At 50.3% G+C, this 15304-nt stretch overlaps 1 protein-coding gene across 2 annotated transcripts in view; it reads right to left on the bottom strand.

The window, feature by feature from the left end:
• Positions 1 to 3008: 3008 nt before the first annotated feature.
• VPS53 (VPS53 subunit of GARP complex) overlaps positions 3009 to 15304 on the bottom strand; it is a 64512-nt gene continuing 52216 nt past the window's right edge. For both annotated transcript variants that reach the window (XM_027743508.2, XM_039381024.1), the window contains exons 19-22: positions 11837 to 11906; positions 9388 to 9525; positions 6366 to 6470; positions 3009 to 5973 (exon numbers count right to left, since the gene is read on the bottom strand). In XM_027743508.2, the coding sequence (XP_027599309.1) occupies positions 5803 to 5973; positions 6366 to 6470; positions 9388 to 9525; positions 11837 to 11906 (484 nt within the window). In that variant the 3' untranslated portion in view covers positions 3009 to 5802. The remainder of the gene's footprint in view (positions 5974 to 6365; positions 6471 to 9387; positions 9526 to 11836; positions 11907 to 15304) is intronic.

Below are 15304 nucleotides of genomic sequence, written 5' to 3'. Positions count from 1 at the left end.
CGCCGGTCCCGCCGCTCCGCTCCCTGCGCCGGCTGCGCCCGGGCGGCGGGCGGGGCGGCCGCGGGGCCGGGGCGGGGACACGGCAGGGGCGGGGCGGGCCCCGGCCCGGATCCCACCGGTGTCCCCGTGTCCCACCGGTGCCCCCGTCCCACCGGTGTACCGGGTTCTCCCTGTGCTCCCGCTTCCCCTCGTCCTCCAGTTTGCCCCTCCTGTCCTCCCAGTTCTACCGGTCTTCCCGGGGCCCCCGTTCTCGTCGTGCTCCCGTCTTCCCGGTGTCCCTGCCCTCCCGGTGCCTCCATCCCCGTACCCCGTCCTGCATCCCTGCCCCATCGCTCCGTCCCCAGCCGTGTGGAATTAGGCATTGGAACGGGCTGCCCAGGGAGGTGGTGGGGTCACCGTCCCATGAGGTCTTTAAGGGAGGACCGGACGTGGCACTCAATGCCAGTGACAAGGTGGTGTTCAGAGGCTGGCCTCGATGATCTCAAGAGGTTTTTTCCAACCTACTCGATTCTGTGATTCTGTGAAACCAGCCCCAACACATCCCTGGTCCAGCTGTCCCAATGCCTTGCCCTTTCCTGTGCCAGCACGGATTTTGTGGAGCACTGAAAGAGCTGCCGGACCCTGCTGGGCTGTCCCCACCTCCAGTGGTGCTTTCCCCAACAGCAGGGGTCTGCAGGAGGTTTTAGCAGCCTGGTTAAACCCCCAAAGTTTTCCCTTCAGGCTGCTCTTTCTCACTCCCCCCTCCCAGGGACTCAGACTCAGGCAGCAGCGCTGCCTTCCCTAATTGCATTTTTCAGGCAAAGCTGCCGAAGCCGAAATAAGAGAACAGAAGGAAAAGGCCTTTCTAGCACTAGAGGAGACCGAGGGAACCTTTTTTGGAAAATCCTAATGAAATAATTGCGCCGTGTCATCAGATTCGGTGGGGGAATACTCTTGTGGAGGGAAAGAACTGTCTGCAGCCGGCCAAAGTCAACACTCCCCTGTGCAGAAACCAGCAGTCTGGCCTGACGGGCCCAGCACAAGTGAACCCAAACCTCTGAAAAAAAAATTCCTTCCCTGCCCCGAAATTAAAAGCAGAGCAGAACTTTCAGCCGTAGGCGTCTGTGGTTTGCAGCTATGCGGTGCTGGGAACTCCGGAGACTTCCTCAAGGAATTTACATTCCTTTGAAGAAATACTATGAGGCTGTTTGTCTTCGCTGAAAAATGCAGATGGAAAGAAAAAGAACATTAAAAATTTTGACTGAGATTTTTGGAGTCTGAGCAAATGTGCTGGACAGGTGTTTTCTTCCTTTTGATTTAAATGTATCCGCAAAAAAGAGATGCTGGTCTCTGCAAACAATGGGAAAGCTGACCACTCCTGACTCCAACATCTCCCATAAAAGCCCTTTATGAAATTAGACGCCTCAGAAGGCACTGGAGCAGTTTCCAGATGAACACAATAATGATTTCAGAGCTGCTGTGCAGCTCCTGGGTGAAAACCTGCACTGCCAACAACCCACTAAGTGCAATTAAGAAGGGAGGGAACTTGTGGCACATTCCAGCAGTCACCTCCAAGGGCTGTGGGTGTCCCCACAGCCACTCCCGTGGGGATCAGGGTCTGAACGAGAGGACTCTCAGAGCCTGAGGAGCTGCATGAGGCTGCAGCCGGCCGTGCCTGTGGGATGAGCAGAGTCCCACAGGCTTCTGGAAATCTTTCTCCTCCTTATTTACCAGCAGAAAACCTCCCACTCCAGCATGGCTTGACACAAAGGACAATTTTTTGTGCCCTTCCAGGCTCTCATTTCTGGACTTGGCAGGTGAATGGAGGTGTTTGAGCAGCTGTGGGGGCTCTGCCCACCCAAGGATCTCCCACAGCAGCAACATCCAGATCTGCAAATCCGCCTGCCAGGATGAAAAGGGAATGTTTAACCAGAATTTTAACTGCTTGATAACTCTCCTACCACTGAGTCACTGTGTACAGGGGCTCTGCTTTTCACGATGTGTACTCTGCCCTCTTGGAAAGCCTCTCAAACTGTACCGATCTGTGCCATCCCTGATGACATTGGAAATCTTTTCCTCTGTCTGTACATCGCAGCCAGTTTGTCCACATTATTTACTTTTTACCTGCCCACACACAGGTGGGACAGGGCAGATAAGAGTCTCTTATCAAGATCCTCCTTCCATAAAGGACTTTCCACCGGGCCAGGAGCGCTCAGCTCGATAAGCACCTGAAGCACAGACACCCCGTCTGGGAGACAGACACCCCGTCACTGGGAGAAGCAAATCAAGAGGATCCCACGTTATTTGACAACGATGGAAAGTTACTCCCAAACGATGGGAAATGCCAGGCCGCTCCCTGTGGCACAGAGTTGTGCTCACAGCGAGCTGCCAAGCCCTGGGACTGACGGGAGCCCTGGGAGTGGTCCGGCTGCAGGGATGAACGCTGACGGCACATGGCTGGAGTCGCTGAGGTCTGATCAGCTTTTACAGCCCTGCCGCCACCGCCCTCACGGATGGCTGAGCCACGAGCCAAGGAAAGGCTCGTGGAGGCTTGGACATCGTCACTGGGATGCTCGAAATCCCGGCTGTAAATCTGGTGAAAGAAATAAACACCCGTCGCCCGGCGCAGGCTGCTCCTGCCCAAGGGCGGAGGGGGCAGGACCGGCAGGAGAAAAGCAAATGAGTCATTAATTCTCCAAGCGAAAGAAACGGCTCCAGCGTCATGCAGCGCGTGGAAAAAGGCACTACCTATTAATTAATTTCAAGGGAAAAATGAGGAGGTCTCAGAAATCTCTGCCGTAGCCACAGTCACCAGAAATGATGTGATTATTTAGGGGCACAAGGTCAGTTGTGCTGAACCGCCCACATGGGGAGCTCCTGCGGACGCTGCTGGAATGGCAGAGGGTGGAAAAGGCAGAAGAGAGGAGCTGCAGGAGCGAGCAAGGCAGACAGAAGGGGTGTCTTTGGGTGAGGTCCGTCCCGGCCACTGGGGTTTGCTGTGTGGCAGCAGTACAGAAAACACCCAGCAATGAACACCAGTAACCATTTAATTCATTTTAGTGTCACACCCCGACATACAGCCAGAATTACACTTTGGCCCGAAACCATAAAAAGTGGCATTTTATACAGAAAACAAATAATCATCCTTTATTCCCCAGACATGTAAAACCCAAAGAGCAAACACACACATAGAGACCTGCCAAATCTGATAAACATCCAAGAGCCAGGGGCACAAAACCCTTACAATGAAAGTAGAAAACTGTGGATTTGCTCTCTAAAAGTGGAACTCTGAACACCCAACCCTGTAGCATTCTTCAAAGGCTGAAACTAAAAATTCATTTCTCCTTTTATTTCCTCTTATCTACAGAATGAAGTGCAGAGAATGAAACAGGGGAAGCCTTCGGGAAAGACCCACAATGATAACTTCAACATCGTCTTCAGCTATTCATAATTTAGTTAGAGCCTTATCCTTAGAAAAAGCAAAGACAAATTCATCTAAAATAAATTATTCATCCCCCTCTGGGAATAATGAATCTCTGCAAACCCATGTTCCCTCCTCCCTGGCTATGCAAAGTGATAACACATGAGCCATCCTGCACATGCACCTTGAGATAATCTGTCCTTGGGGAACAGCTGTTCAGAGCCCTGACATGCTTTCAAACCGTTCCTTCTTTTGTCACCCAGTGTGAAATCAGAAGAGGAAATAAACGAGGCAACAGCAGGTTTGTAAAACTGGAGTGATGAGAAACTGCTGTCCCTCCCCACAGGTGCTGTTACTGCTGCTCTGGTGGGACTGTGCCCTGCAGCTGAGCTCCCACACAGCCAGGGCCAAGCCCGGGGACCCCTGAAAATACACCCTGAAGAGTTTTTGTTAACATACTTGTTAGTGCACACCCTGCTGCAGCACACCCTGCTGCAGCAGCAGCTGGGTCTGAGCAGCATTACGAAACCTGACTGGTGAGGGTTGCATCTCTGTGGGTTTACTCCTGCTTGAACTCTGTGACCAAATCCTGCCTGTTCACATACACTCACCTGCTGCTGTGCAAAGGGAGGACGGGATTTTAACAACCAGGCACCGAGTTTGCCCTCCCATAGCCACGGGGAGCAGCCTATGCTCAAGAGGGCTCATGTCCGTGCATCATGTTTGATGCACAAACAGCATGAGCTCAGGTTTTGCCTTACTCAAGGATTCCTCCTTTCACTTCCTCCCTCACTTAACCCAGTGAAACTCTGGGTTTGGGTGGATGGAGCTCATATTCCTGGAGTCTAATCCCCCCTCCCTGATGTGCAGCAGTGAGTATTACAACCCCTGTGAACACAGCCCCTAACAAATACAGTCCTAAGGCCCAAACTTGCCCTGGTGGGAAACATGACCCTCCCAGGAAGGCATCTGACAGCATGGTCCTTCCTCACCCACCAAACTGGTACAGGACTTCTCTTTCCTGCACATGCAAGTGAAGCTTGAGTTAAATAACACAGGCACGACTGGTCAATCTGCCCCTACACCCACACGGGATTCAATCCTTGGGCATATGCCTTCAAAGTCCTCCAAACAGGGTACAGAGGAATCTGGGAAGAAATCCAGCAGTGCTAACAACAAGGTGATGCCTCCCTGAATGGAGACTCCTTGAGGAAGCATCCACCCCTGCTCCACACTGGCTTTGTGGCTGGGAGCCAGGAGCTGGGCCCCAGGAAGAGGGGCCTGGGTTATCCGAAGTATTTCACCCCTGGTTCTCCTCCTCTCTGCACTGGTGCAAGCTGAAGCTCAGAAGCCGAGGAGGAGAGGAAGGGCCTCGAAGGCTGAGGCTGGTGCAAGGCTCCTGTCCCAGGAAGCAGCCCTGGCTCCCTGTCAGAGCCAACATTTCCAGCACCTCTCCTTGCAGGGCAGTGAAGGTGCCAAAGGAGCACAGCCCTGCTCGGGACACACCGGGTGGTGTGAGAACGAGGGGCTGGTGCTGTTTGACACTTGCTCCATGAAGGGCTCTTTGTGGAGAGAGGGAGAGATGCCGGATGGGAACTCCCATCGGGGACAGCGGGTGAGCCCAGCACACGCCAGAGAAATAACAAGCAGCTGGAGCCGGGCTCTGCAGATGTCCTGTTTGGCCTTTAAACTGTAACAGCGACCCAGGCTGCCGGCTGGGCTGGCAGGAGGTTTGCCAAGGTGCAGAAGGCATTAATTCAGCCCTTTCCCCTTGTTCTGAAAAGGATTTGACTTGCTGTTTCACGGTGCTTTGTGCGTGCCTGTCCTGGGAGCAGCAGGAAAATCTGCTTTGGGGTTCTCTCCTGGGCATCTCATTGAGCCAGTGGAGCTGCAGATGCCTGGATCCCAGCTGTCAAAGGGTTGGGGTTTTTTGGTGGTGGTGATGGTACGGGGTTGGTTCACCCCTAATAAATAATCTATCAAAGGAACAGCTCTGCAGCAGGGAGTAAGCAGTAACACAGAACTCTCAGGCAAAATCCTCAGTGCTGCAGCAGGAGCTCAGCCAGGATAAAAGCTGTGACACCAAGTGTATCACAGCCAGACATTCTCTGAGTCCACCTAAACTGCTTCTGTAGCTCCTGACTTCCAGATACCTCTATTTTCTCCACCACGTGGACCTGACAATGTCCTGGGTTTCGCCTCCTGCTAAGCCAAGGACAAACACCTTGGTCAGATTCTTCCTTGGTCTGAAAGCGTCACAGTATTCGATGGTTAAGAGATCACAGGGATGGGGAGTGACGGGACACGGGTTTTCCAGCAGCACACTGTAAATCACAAGCCTGACGAGCTTTGCTCCCACTCACTGCAGCCCGTCCTGAGCAGCGGAGTTTCCTTCTGCTCGCTCAGAGTCTTTTTTTGATGAGTTTCTCCAGTTTCCGTATCCGAGAGGATTCCTGCTCGGGTGTTGGAGTGCTCAGTGACAGGGAGCCGGTGCCGTCCCCGCCGGGGGGAGGAGCGGGGAGGCGCAGGCGGAAGAGATCCAGCATGCTGCTCTGCTCACTCCTCTTCAGGCCCTGCAGGAGCAAAGCACAGGGAAGCGAGAGGTGAGAATTCATTGATCTGGGAGTGGGTGTGCGTGGGAGTAGCTGCAGAAGAGCCCATTTCAAAGCTCAACCTTGTTCACCCAAGAGCTGCACAAAGACCTCCGGATGATCCTGAGACAACTGAGCTCAGCCCCAGGAGCCAGAGCAGGCAGGAGCATGTGAAGTGAACTGAAAAGCTTTTCTTCAGCAGCTCAGTTTTCTTCAGCAACTCTACTCTACACACTTTCAGATTACAGAGAATAAACTTGCCTTACAGTGCTTTTCCCACCCCCAAGCCCCTCTTGTATTGCTACTGAAACAAAGTCACCAATGATCTCATTGCAGCACTAAAGGATGAGCAGAAGCTCTGGACAGATTCTAACCTTCATGTCAAGTATCTTCTGGAATGTGTCAGTGCTGCAATCAGCGAGGAGCTTGATGTAATTGTCAACAAACACGACTGGGGGTTCATGTGGAGCCATCACCACCTGCCAAGGCGAGAAAAAAGAGATCAGACAAATAATGTGAGTTAAAGCCAGTGCTCAGTCAACTCGGGCAAGGAGTGACAGCAGGACTGGCTTCTAGAATAAAATGCTTAAGGAGCAAGAAAGAGGCTGCACGTGCTGTTGTAAGACAGATAAGGGTGAGTGAGGAGAAGCAGATTATGGAGCAGGGAGGAGGACAGGTCTCTTTTAGCATAACAGTGCTTGGACCCAAGGGGCTGTGCATCATATTTCAGAGAGCAGCAGGACTTTGTCTGTGGCCTGTGGACTGGCAGGCACTGGCATATTGTCAAAGATCATGATTTTATCTTGTTGCATGGGGAAGACAAGCTGGGGAGTCGCTCAGGGGACAAAGGCAGTGCTGGTGGTGACACTCAGAAAGTCCCCAGAGATCAGGCAGCCTGGATGCAGTCCAGACCCTCACTCTGGCTGTGTGTCCCTCTCACTCCCTTCTGCCTGGAGGCAGGATAGGCAGCGTGTCACAGGGGAATGTGACAACACTCTGTGGTCACTCCCTCCATCCCCAGAGTGGGCCAGAGCTCCCTGCCCTGCAGTCCTGCTGCTGCTGACATGTCACCCGATGGGTGAGCAGGGCCACACGCAGCTACTCTGTCCTTTGGGTGCAGCTCCTCTCATACACTCTGGAGAGACTGGGATGCTGTGTGGGAACCCCTCACTGACATCTGCCGAGGAGGAACGGCAGAAGTCAGGAAAAAAATCAAAATAGCCTCAAAGCTGGAAAGATGATCCCTCATTGGTGTACTTCCCTTACATAAGCAGTGAGCTCCACAGAGAACACGTCTTTTGATAATGCTGGGCAGCAAAACCATCTTTTTGGGGAAAAATGTGTGTGTGTGTGTAAATGCATGCACACACACAGGGCAGAAACAGAACAAGACCAGACTCTTCCCTGTCTCCAAAAACATTTCCATATGTTTCCATTGACCCAGCTCACCCCACACTGTATTCTGTCACTGAGACATTTCTTTCTTTCCCTGCACTTCAGACCAATGAAACATCATAGCCATGTATACACTTATAAATCCTTAATTTACAGCCCTTGTAAAAATCTTCTGCCAAGATGAAAAGCTGGAACTTCAGAGACCGTGGCCAGAGGAGAAGAGAAAGAGCTCTGCGGGATGTGCACGCCCTGACACCCTCCTTCCCTCTTGCATCTGAGCTTTGGGGGGCTCAGCTGAATGAATTTGTTCGTGCCATCCACGGGCTCAGTGATTCTTAGTCATTCTTCTCCTGAATTAGCTGTTCCAGTACAAGCCTGGGCACATAACTGCATCGGTGGTATTGTTGTATGCAAGAGAGGCATACGATGACCAGTGAGCTCTGGGCTCCTGCAAGGAAACCTTCCTGCAGAAACACTGGTGGTCCACCAGGAGCAGGCACTTCTGAGAGCCTTTTCTTCTCTCCCAAACCCAAGAGACTGGTGCTGGCACCAGCCCCAAATGCTGTGTGTGGGTTACCAAGGCTGAAAGGGATCTATTCAGCCACAACAATTAACCAACCTGCCCCACACGACCCTTCAACCCCATCCCCACTGATCCCAGGGGGCTCTGTGGAGCACCCAGTGCCATGAGGGTATTGCTGCTTGATTTCTAGTTACACTGACACAGAGCCCTCACTTGGGGCCAGACGTGCTTTGTGCAGCAGCAGGGCCAGCACGGGATGTCTGACACAGCAGTGCCACTGCTGCTGCACAGCCTGGGGACAGCAGCACTCCACAGCCTGCACTCCCTGCCCCAGGCACTCCCTGTACTGCTTTCATCTCCATCTCAATGAAGCCAGTGGGATGCTAAGGGCAGACAAATTAACTCCATTACTTTTCTGATTCACATACAAGCTCCAAGGAAAGATCTGTTTCTGTATATAACAGGCACTGACCCTCTCTGCTCCCATTAGCACAACCAGGGTATTTTTCTTCAGGTCATTTCTATGAAAATTTAGAGTTATTTTAATGTATTTACTAACATCGCAGTCATCCTACTCCAAAGGCATGAAAGTGGAGAACTCATTTCTGAATTCAGAAGGCAAACTCAGCTGTGACATTACCTTGGGCATGGGAGCAAAGCCACACTGAGCAGCAGGGGAACACTGAGAGCTTGGGCTCCTCACCCCCACTTGCCTTGGCTGAGGTTTACAGGAGGCTCTGGCTGGCAGCTGCCTGTCTTGCCTGACCCCAGGTGCCACTAATTCCCTCACAGGAATGTCTTCACAGCATTGCTGATGAGCAAGGGACAATCCCATCACCCAGGAAGGTACAACTGTACAGCTCCCGTGGCTTCTCCTGAGACCAAACCTAACTTCTTACTCTAGCACCAGTTGGGAAGGGGAGATTGCTTTGCTTGTTACTTTTTATGAAGACAACACACTGCTTTTGGGTCATTTTCCAGGCACCAGGTCTGGAAAATGAAAAAGGGCTCTGGTGAATACAGTAACCCAGACATGTTTGCACTGGCTGTTGCACTAGACAGTAAACAGGTGACTCAAGCACGGCTTGGCTCCCCTGCGTGACGGAGTCTGCACAAAGGCCTGGAGTAACCTGAACTCCAGGGCTTGCCCTGAGGCAGACGCGGATGCTAGCTCTGATTTTCACAAGCTCCTGAGGGAACCTGGTGCCCCAGCTTTCCTAGTAAGCAGAACTTGAGCCCTTGGTTACCTTGAAAAATGAGGATGAAAACTCAAAATGTGATACTAAAAGAGAGTGGGGGCAAACCCAAGGCGAGTGAGCCAGTTCTGCAGAACAGCTGGCAGCGCACCCGGACGAGCTCGCATACGTTCATGTGCAATTGCAGATTGCTGCATTCAAGGGAAGGGCCCCCTGGAATTCGCTCGCTCCGATTCCCAGTCCAGCAGTCTGGCTGGCAGGTTATCAAAAGTCTTGAGTTACCTTCAGGATCATTTCAGCCCGAGTCATGCCTTTCACCACTATCTTTGTGTAGCTGGCAGGAGCCTTCCTCACCACTTGGGACCCAATGGAGGGCAGATCCAGGAGAACCATCTTCAGAGAGTGAGTGTCCAGCAGCAGCTGCAACAGTTAATCACACTCTGTTATTCAGGCCCCTTTTACCAAGATCCATTAGCTGCTATAATCCAATATCCTTAAAAGTTTTAACACTTCTCACATTGGAAAAAGTCCTGGTATTTGGGACTTTTACCCACGTAACAACACTTCAAGGAGACACAATCACCCGTGGCTGCACATCAGCACCATGGTTGGTTTTAACAGAGCACTGCTCTGCTGACTGGAAATAACTTATGGCAGCCCAACATCTGGCACATCAGGCACGGATTTCCAGTCCTTCCCCTTGACAGTATAAAGTGAAACAATCTTGATTACCTGTAGCTGTATCATGATTTAGATACTGAGGACAAATGAACTAACACCAAGCTTCCCCCTGCACCCAGCCACCCACAGTGTCAGGTTTTCTGCATTTACTCAACCACTTGATTGGAGTTTTTTCCTTAAAAACTGTGACACAACAGAGCTACAATGAGAGCTGCTCAGTATCCTGCACTCACCGGTATGCTGATATTCACAGCCTGGATGTTGTTTATTACTAGACCAGCAGATAAATAAGCAGCAGCCACGAAAATTGAACCCAGACAGAGTAGCACTGTCTGATGACAAAATGCTGTGGCTAAGGGCTTCTTAGAGCAAAATTACCCCAAATACCGCACTCCTCTGATTGCACAAAGAAGAGACAAGACCAGCGAAGGACAGAAAGCTGAAATCAAGATAGAGGAAGAGCAGCACAATCTATTCACACAGCAGCGAGTGTGAAAGCCGGCTGGGCTGTCGGCACACCCAGTGCATTTCCTCAGAAAGGGCTCTCAGGAGCCAGTGGAAGCTCGTTCTGGAGGGACACACAACATTATGGGCACTGCAGAAGCCCTGGCAGTCACCACAACAATGTGAACATTTGTGGCCTGGCTTCAGCACATGTGGGAATTCAGTTTGAACACAAAGGACTGAGCCACAGAGGAGGAGAGGCAGGTCAGGCCGGTTCAAATCTGGACCCCGTTATGTGCGGCAGCGTGTCCTTGCTGTGTGCTGCCTGTTTCATGGTTTGCACGAGAAGAACCAATGCAATCAATCTCATCCTGGGAAGCCAGGAAACCACAGCACAAATGAGCAGCTCTGTGCACCCCAGGATGCTGGAGCCCGCTGTCAGCTCATGCTGGCATAGCTGGATTCCTGTGTCTACGAGGGATCCCATAGATGGAAGGTATTTCCACGGTTGGGGAATTCATATCTTTCCCACATAAAGTCTCTTATGTCTAATAGGAGTTCTGCACACTCTGCAGCCTTTCCCATAGGCACAGCCCTCGCAGGCTCTGTCCCCTCACTCCGTTTCCCCCTGTTATCCATTCCAGGTCCCTGGCGTGGCTAACTCACTAACAAAGCTCGCTGAGACAGAGAGTTGTTAAGTCAGAGAGACAAACACAAAAAGCAAAACCCCACAGGCCTCATTCCCCGCTCTGAACACCTCTGTAAATATCACCCTGGTGCCCAGATTTCAACTATGATTATTAGCAAACAGCAGGAAAAGCTGTGTGTAGGACAGGGAAAGCCAGGAAAGCTTCTTCCCCAGCAACATTTGCACCAGGGGAGAAACTGGCATGGAAAGATAGTGGTGGGCGACCAAGGGGGTTCAAAAGATGTGAAGGCAAATGGGGTCCTACATGAGAGACAGAGATCAGCTGCTGAGACCTCTGTACCCCTAACCCCAGAAAGATATGTCCCACTTCTAATGAGATATATTCACTGGGAATCAGGCTAATAAAAAACTTTCCCAGTCTGCTTTGAAGAAGCAAATTGGGCCTGTTATTCCAATACAGGAATGTTAAAACCTTTTAACATTAGACACAAGCCCACTGCTGGTTAATCACTTTAGAAGCTTATTTAAAAAAGTCTCCCTTAAATCACTCTTAGGTTATTGCTCATCGCACAAGATGAACAGGCACCGTGCTTCACTCATTTGCTTTCCATTAAGGAAGAGGAAGGTTTTGATGTAAAGCTCCTGTTTCATTTTGCAGACACACACTGCTCAGAACCATCTTTGATGCCTAAAACCCAAGCAGCTTTGAAGGCACTGATTTGAAGTTCATGGCGGTCCCATTAGGGACGATTTTGCTTTTTTTTCTTTTTTTTTTTTTCTTTAGCCCACAGGGAAGCAGCTGCATGTGCAGGGGACAGATGAAACCCTGCCTCTCCCAAACCTCATCCTCACAGAGAAGCAGGACCCCAATCCATACGCAGGGGTAGGAGATGAATTTCAATTTCTTGAACTGAAAAGCCTTAAAACATGACAGCTAATGCACCTACTTGTTCTTACCTGTTCTGCACCCACCATGCTGATAGGTTTGCACTTGAAGAGATGGTTAATGAACTTGGGAATGAAGGAGCTGCAGAGGAGAGATACAAAAGGACACAATTACATAAGAGTATTTGCAGTCACAGAGTCTTCTGTGGTTTGGTAAAACCAAACCAGGATGGCTTCCACAGAGACACTCCAAGTGCCTGCTTCCCAAATTAATTCCACACACGTTAGGTACACTAAATAAAAAAATTCCAAATCCTAGGCACAATTCTTTTGCTTTAATCCCTACTAATCTCAAAGTTAATTGAGAAGTTGCACACATACCCTAGGTAAAGAAATTGCTATAAACTACATAAGAAGCATTACAGTACAAGGTCAAGAACAAGCAAACAAACTATTGTCCATAATAAAACCAGCAACATGTCAGGATTAGCATCACTATTCACAAGTGGAAGTATCTTGACTGTATCCAGAACCTACATTTTACTGCATATAAGTAATTCCACAACATGCATATTACAGACTGAACTTGAGGTCCAGCCAAGGCTGGAGGTCTGCTGAGCCCTGGACACTCACACACAGGCACTTGTCCAGGAAGCTCCTGGCCAACACAATCAAGACAAGAAAAAGTTTTGTGGAAAGGAAAACACCATTACCATGTTTTACTGACATGGACTTCAGACTCAGAAAAATGACTATAGTGCATTTACCCAACCAGGGAGAGCTTGGCAAGGCTGGAAGCCCAATATCCACCACATGGTACTCCAGAGCATCAGCTTTGGTCTTAGGTTTTTTGCCTCTTGATTTTAGGCTTTGAGGTGGAGTTTCATCCCTCAGTGGAGAAGCAGATGCTCCCTTCCAGCAGAAGCACTGGCTGAGCACCTGCAGGACAAGCTCCTGCCCATCTACTCCACCAAGGAGCAGCACCAGGAAAACTCAGGAGCTGAACAAGAGGAGAGGGGTCAGCATGAGAGACACAACCTCTGTCAGGACCACACCACTCTGGCTTGTCTTCCTCTTGCTGCCTTGTTTTTAATGTACTCTGCTTCTTTCACATGTCCTCCTTTGGCTGAATGCCTACAGGGCTCACGTTTCCAGGACCTTGTCCGTGACCTGGTGGCACGTCTCAGACTTTAATGGCTCAGTCCTAAGCTCATATCAGTCAGTCTGTTTTCTGTCCTTTTGAATGAGGCAATGTTCATGTTGATGATGATCTAAATTCAGCGTGGCTTCCCCCATGCATCTGTTAAGCTATTTGTTTCCTCCTCACAAAGCAAGGAGCACGGACAGCATCTTGTTTGTCCCGCCACCTGTTTTCCAAGGCAGGACATTAATTTTTTGCCCTTTCCCATGGAAGAATGACAAAAGTGTAACTCAGGCAGGAAGCATGCCAAGCTGCTCAAATGGTACAAGGAAGAGCCCATCCAAGCAAAGGCTTCTTCCCTTCCCCTTCCCTCAGACACAGTCACTACCTCTCTCAGTGAATCATTTTATCCTGGAGAGGTGTCAAGGAGAACAATTTCAAACTACTATTGAGAACCAGCTACTGGCCTGCCCCAAACAGCTTTGAATTTGGCCACGACAGAAACAACCTTGGCAACAAAATACAAAGAGGAGAAGGAAAACAAGCCCTGTCTCCTCTTGCACGAAAGCATTACAATGGAAATTTAACCTGTTTTAAAAGTCCATTTTTCAGGTGTATAAATAATTCCCAGAGGGCAATTAGAGAGTGCTGAGCACAGCTGGAGCTTAGATGATCCTACAAAATGATCCATTGCCAGCAGCTCTGGATGCAGCAGTCGCTACTAGCAGAACAGTGCAAGAAATAAATTGTACCTTTGATCTTGCAGGTAGGTCCAACTGTCCCTCCCTCTGCAAGGTCAGGCATGGAACTAAAGCCCACGTTGGGTAGGAGAAACAGGGTAAGCTTTTCCTTCTGCAGGGGAGTAGATTGGCAGCCAAAGGACCCCCTCCTCTCTTTTTTTTTAATCTTCCTTTCTACATAACTACACAGTCTCATATAGAGAGCACTCTGTCTTCCATGAAACAATTCCCAGGCCCCTTTGGATGGCCACCCACAATCAGTGCAGAGGGGTAAAGCGACCTTCCATCCCCACATGCCTGTTATTTCACGCTGCCTTATTGGAAACAGCTTCCCAACTCCAGCAGGACAGACAAGACAAACCATTAAGAGCCAAGGGCAGCTCTGGATATTTTTTTTCTCCCTTTTTCTTTAAGTTTTTTGACTAGCAGGGACCATCAAGAGCAGTTGCACTTAACAGAAAAATGCACTTGAGCCTCTTGCCTTGGCTGGACTCGATGCCTGGCGCTCTCAGGCAATCCTGATGTGAATAATACGTGCATGTTCAGTGCTAATGCTCTGCACGAGGTTTGTGCTCTGAATGCCTTTACTCCCTGCACATTCACAGCTAGACTGGATGCCAGAATTCATTTACAGTTTCAGCTATAAAATTGAACCCAGCAAACCCTCCATAGAAGCAGACAAGTCCCCAGTGTAATAATAAAGCATTGCAAGGCAGATGAGGAACCTAAAGCACAGAAACCACAGCATCTGAGAGGCTCCCATCCAACAGGAGTGGCTCTGCCAAAGCCTGCGTTTTCCTAATCCCCTGCAATGATGATGCATCAAACACAATGCCCTGCTGAACAAGGCAGACGGACATGCAACCACAGTCTGTCTGTCTGTCCGATAGGAGATGGACAGGACATCATTCAAAGCATTCTGGTGTCGCTGAGTCACTGCAGCTGAGGCGAGTTTTGCTTTATGCCACCCTCCAAGATGGTGACCAGGCTGAGCTCAGCCCTGAAACCTCCAGGAGCCTCCTCAACACGACCTTCTTCCACCAAACTCCTCTCACTTTTTAGGCTGGAGCACCTGGAAGGACCCTGCTGCATCACCCACCACGCTTGGCTGTTGGTAACGGAGGAGGTGCACCTCTGGCGAGGGGGAGAGCTTGTTTGCTTTTCCTGTCTCTCAGTTCTAATCTCTTCCTCATTGAGGTCAGGTCACAGACTTCCCAAACACATCCCGGCGTAGCAGCCCCGGCTGCACCGCTGTGGTTTTTGATTTCAAAGGATAAGGTGCAGTGAGAGCAGAGCCCCCCACCCTGCCTGCAGTGCCTCCCAGGGAGCCGACTGCTGCTCGCCATCCCGAGGGGGGCGAGGGCTGCACACGGGTCAAAACAAAGCAAAAATGACAAATTAGGTTAGAGGATTGATGCAATTTCTGATGGCCATTTTTCTTCTTTCTAGACTTGGCTCAGATCCCGCAGTTTTAAATTTAGTGACTTTAGCTGCCTTCTCCCCTGTGGTCCTGTAACTCAACACTCCCGCTTTATACAATCCATTAGAGCTGAGAAGTGGCAGCTCACAAAGGCACAGGCATTAACATATGGAGAGGCACAGTGCTTGTTAAAAGGATTTTTGGTGTTGTGGGGCACACAAAAGGCCAGGTATTTAAAG

This window comes from Pipra filicauda, unplaced genomic scaffold (genome assembly GCF_003945595.2).
Source record: "Pipra filicauda isolate LSUMZ 115617 unplaced genomic scaffold, ASM394559v2 scaffold211_size2331000_pilon, whole genome shotgun sequence".
Taxonomy (NCBI): domain Eukaryota; kingdom Metazoa; phylum Chordata; class Aves; order Passeriformes; family Pipridae; genus Pipra; species Pipra filicauda.
The sequence above is the reverse complement of the archived record's forward strand: the minus strand, read 5'-3'. Positions and strand labels throughout refer to the sequence as shown.